Genomic DNA, 16385 nt, shown 5'->3' on the forward strand with positions numbered 1-16385 from the left:
CTCCATTTATCTAGGTAAGTCTCTCTGCTCAATGCCGAAACTCTGTTCCAGTTTCAAGTTTCGATTTTCGACAACTTGTTTCACTGCCACTGTGATATCATCACTGTGCTGCCATGGACAGATGTCCCAGTGAAATGAACCAGGTAAGATTTCCTTATTTGACTTGAACAGACTTTTTGTGCCTCTCTAGTCCAGCCTAATATTTGCTCTTATTTCTTCATATTTTGTCTAAAGCTTCAAAAAAACTAGAAAATCATTAGAAAGCAGATTCATTTTCATACAGGAATAATTTAATGCGTCATTAATTATTTCTTGTATGAGCCACATTTGGAAATATAGTACCTCTGACATGTTTTGAAAAAAGCAGTAGTAGAGTAATAATATAGAGTAATAGTTAGAGATAATTTTACGATTGTAACAGGGTGCTAATCATTGGTTTAAAAATGGAAATGAGTCAAATCTGCATTGTAACATAACTAACCCAGCCTGTGTAAGGCCTGATTTAATGTAATGACCCAAACCTCACCAAGCACCAACAAAATAACATGATCAAAACTTAAACCCAGAGAAAAACAGCTACAATGAAAACAGATATTGCTGCAGGTCTGTGGTAGTCAGGAAATATGATATTTTTTAAGATTATAGGCCCAAAACTTTTAATCCTCTATGGCCTCAAAATGTTTTCAGAGAATATGTTTGATTTGAATTAGTTGGCAGTGCCAACATGTTGCTCTGTGTGTGAGCTGCTGCCCGTAGACTACATAGATTGTATTGTGTGAATAAGTGCACAGGTTTTCTTTTCTGTGTATCCACTGTCAACACAAGACTGTATGACCAACGTGTGTTTCTGTTTTTCAGCCGCTGTTGCCATTGCCGATGCAGTTCGTTGCTGCCGCTTACAGCCCGAACATGCTGGCTGCAGTACAGCTGCAGACCTATGAGCAGCTCCTTCACCCAGTAGTGAAGGAACTCAGAGACGCCCTGTACTCAGCCACCAACGAGATTAAGTCTCTCAAAGATCAGAACAAATCTTTGATGATTGAGAATAGTCACCTGAAAAACAGCCAGGTCAACGTCAGCCAACTCCAGAAAGAGCTGAACGACAAGGATAAAGCTCTAGAAAGGGCCAAAACTGCCGCCTATGTCCAGCAGGAGCAGGTGGTGACTAGCTGGCAGGTGGAGGTGAGCCACCTCCAAGAGGAGCTTCAAGCTAAAAATGGACTCCTGCAAATGGAAATTAAAAAAAGGCAGACCACATGCAGACTCTGTACCAGCTGTCTGTGAAAGAAATCCAGCTCAGCAAGATTGAGAAGCAGGGGAAGGGCCCTCCTACCCTCGACCAATCACCCATCCCATCCCATAAAAAATTATATATTTAATATATTATATATTATATTATTATATTTTAATATATATTTATATTATAGTAATATATTTTAACATGTATTTATATTTATCTTTATATTTAATAATAATAAATCCTATCCTACTGCATCCCACAAAAAATGTATTTATATCTGTATTATATTTAATAATAATAAATCCTATCCTATTGCATCCCATAAAATGTTTTTATTTATATTCATATATATTTATATTTATATTATATTTAACAATAATAAACATCTTCTTTAATTTCTTTTTTTTCTTTGACGACCAGAAGTGGTTTCATGCTCAGCAACAGCTGGATAACTCCTGTTCCTAAGGGTCTTAAATGACTACTGAACTCTCTCTCTCTGTTTATTCACACTCACTCAGGACACGCAGCCACACAGAGGTGGCTCTGCAGCGAGAGGGTTACTGTCCTCTGCAGGAGGAACGAGGCTGTAACGTCTGATGGTGAGGACTACAAAAAGTCAAAAAGCAGTCTGTGGAGGCAACAACTGGTCAGCAGTCAACACAGGAGAAAGAGGACCCCGGCCGTGATCAGCATCCCTGCTCCACCATTTTGGATCACTTGTGTCAAACTCATGTGCAAAAGGGGATTGGAATGATTGGCAGCTCTTATATAAGCCTATCCCGGTCCTAAGTCATTCATTACATTATGCATACATGTGCGCGTGAGACAGAGGACACAGAAGAGATTATAATAAGTAGCCCAAGAAATGATATAAATGATCAGACTGGCAGCAGACTGGCATCAACATATAGACTTAATTATGACTGACCTGATACTTAACTAATCATTAATCCATAATTCCTGAATAACTGTTATTGGAGGACTGTATAGTAGATACTGATTAGTTACTAACTGAGAACAGACAGAGTTAATAATGAGTCCTTATATAGACGAATGATTAATACTATGAATTGACACACTTCCTGGTTAACTGTGAACCAGCTGCTGTGTGGCACAAACTAGTGAGGACTTATTAGTTACTATTCACTTAATCAATCCTTTTTTATTTTTGTGCACCCACAAGTTGTCCCTGTTCTCACTGGGAGTTCACAATTTGTTTCTTGATACCAAACCAGAGAGAGCAGGATTCTCACAAAATATGTTCATCATTATATTCACACCCCATAATAATATTTATTCGTATTTCACTGAAACTGTTGGACATTTTTACTGTTATAATTAGCTTAAAAATGATTTTTACATCCATGGTGAGATCACAGGAACTCGTAAATGACATTGTACTTTTTTAGCAGTGCAGTTGTTCTGGATAATCTATCACGTTTTTGACAGGCTAGTGGTGCTTTTGCTCACAAAAATGTTAACCGTTTTTGGCAATGGGCGGGGCCAAATAGCTTGCTAGCGCCTCCTAAAGAGCAGTCCCTGTGGTAAATTTTACCTAGATGTATGAAATCCAGTCTGCATGTGTGTCACACCAAGATCTACATAAAAGCCTCTTGGTGTATCTCAAAGAACATCTGTCATTCAGCTCCAGCTGTTTGTAATTGAATGATACATGCATTATCACTTGTGACATATGGATTGTGATGATAGTGATGAAATCAGTTCCTTTCTCTCAAATTAAGGTTTGAACTTGACCGTAATGATTTCTCATTTGAATTCCCATCAAGGGAAATTTGAGTGTGCCCAGGTCTCTGGTCAGTGCGGTGTGTCCCGCACCGTTCTCACTGGACAGCTCTTGTCAAAGGCTTTTTGGCCAATTCAGTATGAAGCATTGGCGGTGGCTCGTCAGTGAGAGAAATCGCTCTGATTGGCTGTTCAGGTAGACAGATCAGTGCAGAAAAGTGAAACGGAAAAGTAGGGAAAGCCCCTTGAGCCTGTCACTGTAGAATCCATTACTTCACCCACTTAGTGCAGTTTCTCCTTACTTTCCTCCTCTGCCTCCTCACCAGTGACATTCAGGGCTACAGCTTTTTATCATTCTCCATTTGGAGCGGCTATATAAGCGAGGGTGGTGTCAAAAACTGCTGTTTAATCACAACATCAAGTTGTATATCAGCGATATAGAGCTACTTCCTTTCATGCAGGCACAGAACGTACAAGATGGTGGTTGCCAGATGTGATCTTTGTGGTGTGTTCAAGTGCAGCTTTTTAGGCTGAGATAAGGAGAAATGAGGCAAAGCAACAGTTAGCCGTTGTCTGCTTCATACATCATTCTTACAACACAAATCTCTCTCTCTCTCTCTTTATATATATATATTTATATATATGTATCTATTTTTTTTTCAGACTTGAGCAACAAAGTAACATTTTTCACTGAATCAAAAAAATAGATACCAATACCAAACACCTTGATTTGTATTATAGGTTATCTCATGTGTTTTCAGCATTAAATGAAGAGTTGCTGGGTAAGGGAGGTCTGTGTCAATTGTAAGAAGTTTTGTGTTTTACGTCACTACTCAGAAACCTCTTGGACTGTCTGGATACATTTTTTTCTGCAGGTAATACCTGTGTTGTATTTGTCTGGAGTCATCAAATGTTTTTTCAAGCAACATTATTTATTGAAACAGGAGAAGTCAAATGTAACATCTGCCCCAGAATACAGACACAGTTAAAACTATGTAATATCCATTGAACGATTCATTGCAGTCTAAGTCTAAAGTCTTAGCAGAACAACTTTGACCAGCATGAGACATCAGGCCGAGAGGGATCATCACTGACAATGTGCACAGTGAGTCTCAGGGTTCTGTCTCCTCTCTGACTGCTGAGAGTTGAGATGTTACAAAGGCCTCATGTTCAAACTGTTGAAGATGATGTTCACTTTCAGCCGACAGGGCAGTATTAACAATTTTAGCACTTCTGATTTGAATCGAACCTGGGTCTCACAGTGGGAGAGCGACGTTGACCCCCGTTCTCTCTCTCTCTCCCCCTCCCTCTCTCCCCCCTCCCACTCTCCCTCTCCCTCCCTCTATCTCTCTCTCCTCTCTCCCAACTCCCTCCCACGGCTCAGTCGCTCCTGGTCCGGTCCGGTGCCGGTGTGGAGGTCTGTGTCCTGTGTCGGTGCACTCAGCTCACCGGCGACACGCCGCACGGAACAGAACAGAACTGAACAGAACTGAACAGAACAGAACAGAACCGAAAAGAACAGAACAGAACTGAACAGAACCGAGCTCTTTTCCCTCTCTCAGTCACTTCTTCACGTGTCATTCATTCTTCTTCGTTCTGGTCCATTTCATCGCCAGTGACTGGACTGTGCAGAGGTGCGCGGGTCTGTCAGGTTTCTTTGTCTCCGGCTAAACTTAATACTTCAGTGTGTCAGAGATGTTGGGACATTTCTGAAGACGGTCGTTTTCAGTGTATTTCCAGTGAGAACCGGAGGACTGTTGGACGTGGGCGACTCTTCCCTCAGGCTTGGCTGCTCCTACCTGCTCATTACCTGAGGCTGGGTTATTTAGCCACAGTGTGCTGTCTGTCCATTGTTCGCTTCTTCTGCGGAGAGATGTGGCGCAGACTTCCACTGCTGTTTCTATGCTGTGCTGTGGGGGGACTGGATGCTCTGGAGGCGGACAGAAGCGCCGACCCTTCGCGGGAAACGACCGCCGTGACCGAAGCAGCAGACCTGGGTCAACTGGACAAGGATGCTCCCTCCGCGGCCAGAGCGGAGGACGGTCAGCGGGGAGGGCAGCAGCAGTCCCCGGAAGCAGGCGCTCCTGCTGCGGGTGCGGAGGGGAGAGTCCAGCAGCCCACCGCCGAGCCTCTGGAGGATGAAGTGGACAACCAGGAGAATGTCATCAGCCAGGTCAGTGAGATGTTATCTCCCTCTTGCATATATTGCATACACAGATTGGTGATCAAACGACACAAACGCAAAAAATTAACACAGTTATGTTTGTACATTTCATGGAGGTACTCTTCAATTCGGCCCTATCCAACACACTAAAGCAGCACTCCTCATAGTGAAAAGTAGTTTTAATAATGTGTTACTATGTGCAGCCTGTATTGAATCTGTAGTAGAAGTTGTCTGAGTTGAAGTGAAGTTCTGTATGGACCGTGCAGGCTCCAAAACCCAATGGTTCTGATAGTGATGGGAAGTATTACACTGCCAGAACATAAAGCTGAGCCCAGTGTGACCTGATGCTGTGTCAGGTCAGAGGTTACTCCACACACTTCATCACGTGAGCAACACTAGGAGTCAGAGCACTTGTGATTTTTCTCTTAACTGTAAATGTTCAGTGTATTATTTCCTAAATGAAAATGAGATGAAGTAAATGCATTGGACACATCAGTTTTTACTTGTAAAACTAGGTCCATTTTTCCTTTAGACACAATCCAAACCCCACAGTATGAGTCCAGCTTAAATGACGTGGTGAATCAGACCCAGTGCTGTGTGTGTGTGTGTGTGTGTGTGTGTGTGTGTGTGTGTGTGTGTGTGCGTGTGCGTGCGTGCGTGCGTGTGTGGGTATGTCTCTGTGTGTGTGTGTGTGTGTGTGTGTGTGTGTGTGTGTGTGTGTGCACCAGGACAAGGTTTGCATCCCTCTGGTGGTTGGTTATATAACATCCTTCAGTGGTCCAAGCCAAAAAGTGGCTGTTTGTAAACGCCTGCAGCCATCTTCCTCCCAGCAGCTCACCACTGCTGCAGCTGCAAGTCATCACACATGCTGCCACCCTTTTTTTACTTTTCATTCAAGTATTTCTGCTTAATACAGACCAATAGAGAGTAGCAAATGTACATTTCACGTTAAAGGAACAGTTCACCCAAAAATGGAAATCCAGTCATTATCTCCTCCCTCCATGCTGATGGAAAGTCAGGTGACGTTTTATTGTCCACAAAACAGTTCTGGCGTTTCTAACAACAGTGTTAGAGCATTCTTACAAACAACTGAAGTAGATGGAGACTGACTTTAAAATGTCAAAAAAAAAAAAAAAAAAAGATAATGATTTAATTTTCATTTTTGGTGAACTTTTCTTTTAATCGTATTACTTATTTCATTTTTCCTTTCATATGAGCAGCCTTACTATAACCCCTTTCACATATGAACTCTGGGCAGTATCCAGAGAATCAGATCAGGATATTGTCCACATTTGTTTGTCCACACATGCAGCAAACAACAGGAGACTGTCCATGTCATCTGGTTCACATATTTTGAAAAATATGCTTCGGCTGAGTGGTGATGCATGAATAGATGCTACAGACTTCTCATTGATGATGACTGTTTTTGTGTTAATATCAATACTACATCTAATTGGGCGTATATTCACAATAGTTACAAAGGAGTGGAAAGTAATATACAGGCAAGCAGCAAGAGTATGAAGCAGCTACACTCCGTGCACGAAGATCCCACCATAGAAAGAAAGCTGCAGCATTTTGGATCTCTGTCCAGCAGCAGCGTGTCCGAGCCGTAGAGAGATGAAGTGGGGAAATATTCTGGACAGATGTTTTGCAGAACTTTGACGATGAGCAGTTTAAACACCATTTTCAAATGATTACATGTCATCGACACACCCACTCGTTCCCTGTGAATTCACTCCTGACAATTGTCTGCTTTATTCACACATGTGGCTGACCCAGACTTAGGACTAGGGAGCTGGAGGGGTAAAGTCTGTGGCAAATAATGCAGACATTTGTGTTCACAAATACAGCTCCAATGGGTAAACTCTGAATAAATCCAGAGTTACAGTGCATGTGTGAAAGGGGCTTAAGTTGAAAGAAAGAAAAAACAAACTGTGTCCCTCTCTTTCAGTTGCTGGGGGACTATGACAAAGTAAAGACTGTGTCATCTGGGTCCGACTGTGTGTGTCGCTGTGTTGTTCGACCAATCAAACGCTCTGACTGCAGCCGTATCCACGAGAGCGACCTGGCCTCAGCATCTGAGCATTTTTACACTGTGGAGACGATCACCAAAGGAACGGACTGCAAAAAGTGTGTGTGCATGGCTCCACCTTCAGCTGTCAACCCCTGTGAGGGAGAGTACAGGTTTAAAAAACTACAGGAGGCCAGCAAAGATGACATCAAGGTAGAAACACACAAACAATGTGTAAACTCAGACACTACCACTGTTTTTCTGTTGGTGCTGAGGACAAATCTATCTGTGTCATTTATCTCTGATTTGTTTCCTAATTAGCTGGCGACCATCATTGACTTGCTGGAGGGCTCTCTGTATGGACTGGACTTGTTAAAGCTCCACTCTGTCACCACCAAGCTGCTGACCAGGGTGGACAACATGGAGAGAGTGAGCACACACACAGATGTGGACACACACACACACACACACACACACACACACACACACACACATACAGGACATTAACATACATTTTAGTACAGCTGTAGGTTTTCATCACATGTAGGTTTAACATACACATAGTGATTATCGGCCTGGCTAATTATCAGGGCCATTATTCAGCATTATGGATATTTGTGATTTTTCAGTCAGATTGCCAATAAAATAAATAGTGGAGTGGAAGTATAAAGTCGCAGAAAATGGAAATAGTCAAGTAAATTACCTCAAAATAGTGCTTAAGAAGAGTACTTATGTAAATTGTACTTAGGTTCATTCACTCACTAGTTGTTCTAAACTTTGACACCAAGATTTTCATTTTTACTGCAAATATCGGTTCCATATATCAGTTATCGGTCGCCTTGATTGCTAATAATTGGAATGTGTAAGTGCTCCACGATAAAGAATATGTGTCTGACTAGTGTTAATACAATGCATCAAGTGAGATAGACTGATGATAGATAGATTGTCTACAGGACGTTGTCATTGTCAGTGGTTCAGGTCAGGAAGAGGCTGTTGTTGTGGCATGAGGTCTCAGTCTTGATGAACTGCCACAGTTTTTCCTGCTCGCCTCGGAGTCCTGGAGACATACAGATCCTAGTTTTGCACAGAGGGAATGTAACTCCAAACTCGCCAAAATCTGCTTTCCATAAGGAAGAATGCCACAGAGTGGTATATAGCAAATGGAAGATTTCAGCCTTTCCTTTAGCTAAAGCCAAAAGCCAAAAACACTTGGCTAGATGTAGGCAACAAAAACACTTGGCTAGATGTAGGCAACAAAAACACTTGGTTAGGTTTAGGCACCAAGAACACTTTCAGATATACTTGGCAGGTGATTCGATGAACTATCTGTCTATAACCGCCTGCATGGAAGATCTGCATTCCTTATTTTTCGCTACTCATTTATTGAGATTTTTAATGTTCGTCACCAGTCTGTACATTCTGTAAGTAGTTTCTGAGTATGCAACTGTGAATCCTGCTTAGGACTGACTGTTCACGTACTTACTGTCATCCTGTCTGTGCACTCCAGGCTTTTGCTCGTAATTTTACTGAGATAGCAAGAGAGAAAGAACGTGCAAGGGAAAGAGCAAAAGAAAAGGAGAAAGAGAAGAAGGCCCAGCAGAAAAAGAAGAAAGTCAATGATTTGGAGCGTGCAGGACAGAAAAGTGGAGCTGCTGCCTACGCCAACAAGCAGGTACTGTCTGACTATGTTCATCTTGCGTATGATAAGCAGGACCAAAACCAGAATCTTATCTGTTTTCTATAAAATAACTGAAGATCCCAAATTCTTTAAGGATAAGACAGAAACCTTTTGTCGTGTTGCAGAAGAATTATGACGGTCAGCTGAAGAAGAACCAACAGCAAGATGGTTTGGAACAACAGCAGCCACCCAGGAACAAGACCGGAACTCAAAAGCCAATCAAAGACAAGAACAGCGTGGTCATCAGGGGCGTGACCTTTTACAAGGCAGAGGACGAGAGCTACAAAGAGGAGGAGGAGGAGGAGAAAGGGAAAGGAAAGAGTAGTAAGTCTAATATATCCCTATGACTAATAATGCTGCTTTAATTTTACATTCATGTTGAAAAACTGTAACGATGGCAACAACCTGAAGAATCCCCCTCCTAACCTGGCAAGATGTGTGGAGTTGGGGCAATTGTTAACCATACTGACTATCAAGACGATTGATGATTTAAGGCTTTTTTTCTGTGGGGGCAAGGGGAGAGTTAGTCAGTTTGATGAGTTGGCTGATATGCAAGAAAGATTCAACAAGGTTTTATTTCAATGAGAAATAGAAAAAGAATAAAAAGGGGCATTACTCACAACAAGAGCGTGAAGTTGATGATAAACTTTGACTTTCTTGAGTTAATAAATTAACTTTTAAATTGACAAACATCATTTGTGTAATTAATTCACTGCACAATTCAAACAGGCTGGGAAAATGATTACTGAAATAAGGTCCCATGGTGGTGGTCCACTGGTAGGGGAGGGACTTTGCCTCTCTCTGTTGTGACCTTAACTGATTTTTTCTGTCCCACTTAGGGGCAGTGGGAAAAAGCAGTGAACACAATATTACAGTACTACCTACCTACGCTCCTGTTAGAAATGTCAGTGTGAGAGCGTGGAAATAGTGAAGTTTCAAGTTGAGAAACCACAGCAGTGAGCTGGAATACACTGACATGCTTTTTAAAGTTGTGATCAATTGTATAGTCATAGTAGTAATTATTCTCTATTGATTACGGCAACCTTGTTCCAATTCTGAATATATCCATAGCCTCCTGACAGTCATATCAGGTTTTGGTAATCCCATTCAAAGACAGGATCTACTGAAAAATAAAGATTATTTACTAACCATTTCACAGCAACGCAATTATTACTAAAGCAATGTTTGTAGCTGAAAAAGGATGTATCTGCCTCATGAGTTAAAAGAGAGAAGCTTGAATAGTGTTTAATGTAAACTGACAGCTCTGGCAGGCAGACAGAACTGTCCAATAATAACTCTCTCATTCTAACCCTAATGTTCCTTCTTTTACAGCTACTCTAACCTCAAAAGCTTCAGTTGACTCTGACCAGCTCCCACCTACCAGGACTTTCCCCATCAAGAGTGCAGGACCTTCAAGCACTATAAGCACAGAACTGAACTCTGAGGACCTGTCAGGGACACTGAACAGGCCTGCACCCACCCAGCCACCAACAGCTTCCCCAACTGCCACCAAAAAAACTACAACCAAACCAGCTCCTATCAAACCAACAACTGCAACACCACCAACAACTGCAAATCCACCAACAATCAAACTGACAACTACCACACAACAAACTACAACTACTACTCAGCCTCCTGTGCGTGTCAGTCAGCATACCACCTCAATTTCAGATACCAATAAAGGTCCACCCATTGATGCATCTCCCACAGCAGAGTCCCAGCCAAGACCCAGAAGTCGGCTCAGCTGGACGGAGAGCCCTGCTGACCAACCAAAGACCACAAAAAAGCCTGGTAGAGACACATATAATACTATTTATCTGGTCGAGAGTGTACATATAATCACTGAAATAAGTCAAGATGCTAATCAAGTTATAGGGCCCTATTTAAATGATCTGTGGCGCATGGTCTAAAGCGCATGGCACAAGTGTGTTCAGGGCATGTCCGGGGGGAAAGTAAAGCTCACTGCGCAAAGGGGTTGTATTTAGACTCATAATTAGTCATAGATGTGTTTTGGGCGTGACATAAATTAAACCAATCAGAGTAAGGTGCACATTAAAATGCCTATTTGTGCACGAGGAACAGCTGATAAACTTCTTTGATTGCTTAAAACTCCTGACTCGCCAACAGGATCGGTTAGTATTTCATGTTAATTAATACTCTCTGTTCTTCTACACATCAGAAGGTCACACACAGTCCAGATTCATACGGTAAAATAGTTTAGAGTGAAGCAGCTGTCCTGATAAACCTGAGATCTGGTCTAAAAATATTCATTTCAGAACATAAAGTTCAATTTTGTTTCTTGTCAAGTTTATAACTACAGCTTTTAGTTTTGTTGTTTTGTAGTGTGCTAAATGCGCCACAATATTTGTTGCAGTGTCATCATTGTCATGCATGGAAACATTGTGATCCTGCCCGTGTAGGCACAGGAAAACGCTATGCAGTTGCTTTCCACTGCCTAGAGATAGCAGTGTGTCGTCAGTGCGCCTGACCAAACCTCATTTTAAGAGCAACACGCCCAGGGGCGCACAGACGGGCGCAAGAACATTTGCTATTTACACAACGTGGGCGCTGGGCGTGAAAATGACAACTGCGTCACTCTGAAACTAGCAATGACACTGACAGCAGGTGTAATGATAGAGCCCATAAAGTCTTGATTCACAGTATCACTTTTGGTGTGTATTTTTGAAGGAGTGTGTAAGGACACAGTAGCCAGCATCTCCGAACCAGTCCAGCAGAACTCTTACGGCCTGAGTGACGGAGCCTGGATGAGAGATGCTCGTGGCCATGGTAACGTCATCTACCTCACCAATGGACACTATGGCAACAACCTCCTAGAGTTCCGAGACATGGACACCTTCAAATCAGGTAGAGGAGTGTGTGCGTGTGTGTGTGTGCGTGTGTGTGTATGTGTGCGCGTGTGTGTGTGCGCGCGTGCATGTGTGTGTGTGTGTGTGTGGAGGGAATAAACCCTATTTTTTTCCCAACTATCTCTACATGACTAAACAGTTTACAAAAGGACTGGACATTGATCACTCAGTCACTCCCACTAGAGGTCAAACCCAACCTCCAAACCTGATGAATCTTCTCAACCCAGATCATGCATTCCTGCAGACTCGTTGCCTTTCGGCGTCAATTGCAATTTTTTTGGGTCAACCATGTCATTCATGTGTAGATTTGGAGAGTTTTTTAAAATGGTGGGGGAGTCCAACCTTGGCGAATGTGTCTATCAAATCTTTGTGCGGAAAATGAACATGCATTTTGCTCTTGTATATACTAAAGCTAAAGTCAGTGTTGGGAGAACGATTGTCCAATGCATTTACAATAGGAATTTGCCTACCTAAATGCTACCAACCCCTGCTCAAACACAAGTGCGTTTGAGCTCAGAGCTGCCACTCAGTCAGAAACACAGTCTCTGTTTTGTCTGCATCATGGACTAGTGCCTGGCCCACAACAGCAATAACTGTTTTCAACATGCAAAAATGGCGAAATAATCAGAGAAGACATCCACTGTCAGATGTATCCTTCTGGATTTATGTTAGTCTCTGAAAACACTGCAGTTCAAGACTGGATCACAAAGCTTCTGGAAGGGATACAATCGCACCAGAGTCCTCATTTGCACAGTGGTTAGCCTAGTCTAGCCTAGCCTAAGTCTATCCCATGCAGCATTCCAGAGATATTTAATGTTAGTAATATGTGGTATGCAACTTTGTCAATCCCAGAGTTAACTTCTATAGTTCCCAAAATTCTCATCAGTCCTGTTTAATGCGTGGTGATAGGGGTGGGCGATATGGCAAAAATATCATATTACGATTTTTAAAAAATAAAATCACGATTTCGATTTTATCACAATCTTAAATCAAAAAAAGAAAAACAGACAATTTAGGCCAAAGAACCTTTCTGAACAGATTTAATTTAAATAGTTGCAGTTTTGCCAACATGTGCAAACAACGTAAACATACTAAAAGGTAAACAACACTCTGATAAAGTGCACTCTTGCAACATAAAAGGTAGCTTTCAATAAACATGAAAGTAAAATATCAATGAAGACATAACTGTTTGTTTTATTCAACACAGTCATTTTAACAGGATTTAAGTATATCAAAACCCTAAATAGCTTATTGAAAAGGGTCAAATAAGTCCGTCAGTGGTCGGACTATCCGACGGGGGGGTGGGGGGGTTGTGGGAATTTGAACACTGTACAATTAACGCATTTACCGTTTATTAGCGGCCAAGCGTGACCTATCCATGCTCCCGTGTGTGTGTGTGTGTGTGTGTGTGCGTGCGTGCGTGCGTGCGTGCGTGCGTGCGCACCCGAGAGAGGCGGCAGGTGGAGGGGCTAACTGGCAGAGATGAGAGATGGTGAAACGCTGTTTTTTTTTTTGTTTTCTTTTAAAAGCGACCAACTCCTCCGTTTGGCTTTCAGCCATCGCTCTCCATGCGGCTACCGCTACACACATAAACAAGGAGGAGGGTAAGAAAGCGCGTCACTGCCCGTAATTCGCTATAATTGGTCGGTCAGGTTGACGACGTAACACGTTTGGTGCGTCGGTGCATCAGCATAGAACTGCAATTTATAGAATGTGCCCTAGACGATCCCTACGATCTCTGCACTTTGGCAGATCGTCTACACGTTCTAATCCTTCACGATCTAATATCGTCATATCGCACACCCCTACGTGGTGATGAGACAGTATCCAGCACACACCTCAGCTGGAAAAACTTCAGCTTCAGTGATACAGTACACAGTTTAGTTTGACAGAACATTTAATTAGACATTACGATTATTACCGGATTTGACAACTGCATGAGGCATTTCACTGGACTGAACACTTGCCCTGGGCGAGCATTAATGTTCACAATAAATAGCCGTGTACAAAACACATATGGGGTAGTTAAGGGTGCCAGGATGTTGCAGTTACAGGTAAAAGTTATTGTACTGTTTATTTAATATAAAAGGCCAGTAAAATATTGCTAGAAAAATATTTTCCACAGAAAATGGATCTGTGGATCACACCTTGTTACACAGTCATGGTTACACTTAACCTAACCCGCTGCATGTGTGTTTTCCATGTGTTCTTCCTGCTTAGGTCAGGCAAGTAATTCATACAAGCTGCCCTACAGTTTCACTGGAACAGGCCACGTCGTGTTTAACGGCGCATTCTACTACAACCGTGCCTTCAGCAGGGACATCATCAGATATGACCTGAGACACAGATATGTAGCCGCCTGGACCACACTACACGATGCTATACTGGAGGAGCAAGCTCACAGGACGCAAACTGAAGTAAGACCCGTGGTGAACTTTATGTACGCATGGTAACTGTGATTTAAGACTATGATGATTTACTATCGACACTTGGGACACCTCAAAGGGTCGTAGAAGGTCAGTGAAGGGAACAAAAACACTACAAATCACTTAAGAGTTCAAAAGGGCAAAGAGTGAGGAGAAGAATGAGCTGCTGGAGCTGTTTTTGTAGTTTTTTTTTTAATTCTTCAGTTCAGTTCACATTTGTAACTGAAATACCTGGGTTTTACTTGTTTCTTTAAGTGAAAAATATCTTATAGAATAGTTTAGCATTCTTAGAAATTCTTTTATTCACTTAGTTTCCAAGAGTGGATCAACTCCTTTCTCATGTGTATGTGTTAAGTACAGATTTGGACTTGGAGCAGGGGATATCAGCTTGCCTGGCTCTTAACAAAATGAAACTTAATTAGAATTGTGTGTTTCATTAAAACATTTCCATAAATGTAAAAATCTCAATTTGTGGTGATTTTACTTGATGTAACAATTTATTGACAAATATTGGCCCCAGCAGCTTCTGTTGCAATGTTTTGTATAGGCCATATTCACAAGGCGGCCATTTTTCTCATATGTCAGGGTCAGGGTGAGAAGCTCGGATGCTGTATATTGTTGAGCTGCTGTGGTCCAGGTTGCACGTAATAAGAATTTAGGGAATCTGACAAATTGTTATTATTCAACCACTTCCTGATTGATCAGCAACTAAGAAGATAATTGATAGTGAAAATCTGGGTGAACACATTTGATTAACCATTAGCTAACATTAGCATTCAAGCACTTCCTAGCTTACAACCATTTGATTACATCCAGTAGTTTCACTTCGAGACTCTTCTACGTGTCCAAGATGTGATGATACTTAAAAACTAATTTACCTATTGTATCTTGCATCACTATCAAACAGTAATGTTAGCTAGGAAGTGGTCGAATGCTAACATTAGCTGTTGTCTAACGGAAGCTAATGGGTTATCAAATATGTTGTTTTACCTTGAAATAGGATCTGATATTCCTCTGGATTTTCAGTTGCTGATTTATCGGCAACGATAACAATTTGATACCCTATGTTTATACAACTTGCAGCCTGGAACTCAGCAATATAACAGTTGAGCTTCCCACCCTGAGCGTGAAGCAGAGGAGAATATGGTCTGTTGTTGGCTGGTAAGCATAGGTTTTAGTATAGGTCTCAGGACTGCTACAATGGTACCTGACAATGTCACTGTAATGACAAGACTATTGATCAAATACTACTAACTAATATATATCAGCTTTTAAGTTGATATGGGATCTTGTTAGCAAACAGTTTTACGTACACATCCAACAGACACGGGGCAAAATTATCATTCATTTGTAGTGAAGTCAAATATTCATTCTCCTTTTACCTCTGTTTTGGTCTCTACCAACTCTGGAAAATAAAATGTGTCTCTCTTGCTGCTAAATGTTTCACTTTGTTCACCAGCAAGTTGCTAACTTTGCCTCTTTGCCATTTGGTGCTGAGCAGGTAGTGGTCAGTGGGCTTTCAGAGCGTTTTGTCTGAACACGGCTGCCTGCTGCCGCTGAAGGAGAGCACTGAAAGTAAACCAAAAGTGCAAAGTTGTGATCCATAAAACCAAAACAATGAGCTGAAAGAAGATGAAATGTTCTGTAGAGCTGAGGGGAACTACAGAGAGGAGTGATGATTATTTGTCGGGTCATCACCACAAGCCTTTCACATTCAAGTAGTCATGTGAGCCATTGTTAACCTAAAAATACTGACATAAGCCACTTTAGGGGCACAAAGGTTTTTTTAAAATTTTAAATAAGGATGTCTTTCAGAGTTTTAGACATTTGGTCCTCTGTAACCATGTTATATACTGTATTTGCCAGGTGGAGTTTGCTGTTGATGAGTCCGGCCTGTGGCTGCTCTATCCCGCTCTGGACACAGAGGGCTTCCACCAGGAAGTAATCCTGCTCATTCACCTCCACCACCGAGACCTGCAGCCAATACGGACCTTCCGCACAGGTCTTAGACGTGGTCGCTACGGAAACAGCTTCCTGGTTTGTGGTGTGTTATATGGAGTAGATAGTATGGAGCGTCACTATGCTAATGTGACATACGCCTTTGACACACACACACTCACACACACTGTGCCGAGCCTAGCGATCACAAATGTGCATGCACACACCTCCCAGCTGGCTTACAGCCCAATGGACAAGAAACTGTATGCATGGGACGATGGACATCAGATGACGTATGATGTTGTTTTTGCTTATTAG

At 42.0% G+C, this 16385-nt stretch overlaps 1 protein-coding gene across 1 annotated transcript; it reads left to right on the forward strand.

The window, feature by feature from the left end:
* Positions 1–113: 113 nt before the first annotated feature.
* Positions 114–16385, forward strand: LOC141016482 (olfactomedin-like protein 2B). The gene is made up of 11 exons (XM_073490868.1): positions 114–143; positions 859–1182; positions 4767–5156; positions 7099–7371; positions 7480–7587; positions 8666–8830; positions 8962–9160; positions 10508–10627; positions 11525–11701; positions 13924–14120; positions 15996–16385. Exons 1-11 carry the CDS (start codon positions 114–116, stop codon positions 16383–16385), a joined length of 2373 nt encoding a protein of 790 aa, XP_073346969.1.

The sequence above is a fragment of the Pagrus major genome, chromosome 21 (genome assembly GCF_040436345.1).
Source record: "Pagrus major chromosome 21, Pma_NU_1.0".
Taxonomy (NCBI): domain Eukaryota; kingdom Metazoa; phylum Chordata; class Actinopteri; order Spariformes; family Sparidae; genus Pagrus; species Pagrus major.

Excerpts from the sequence above, each read along its gene's own strand:
- LOC141016482 (XM_073490868.1), top strand. The coding sequence starts at position 114 with ATGGACAGATGTCCCAGTGAAATGAACCAG. Across the intron at positions 9,161-10,507 it reads GAAAGGGAAAGGAAAGAGTA|ATACCAATAAAGGTCCACCC; the intron begins GTAAGTCTAATA and ends CCTCAATTTCAG. Across the intron at positions 10,628-11,524 it reads AAAGACCACAAAAAAGCCTG|GAGTGTGTAAGGACACAGTA; the intron begins GTAGAGACACAT and ends GTATTTTTGAAG.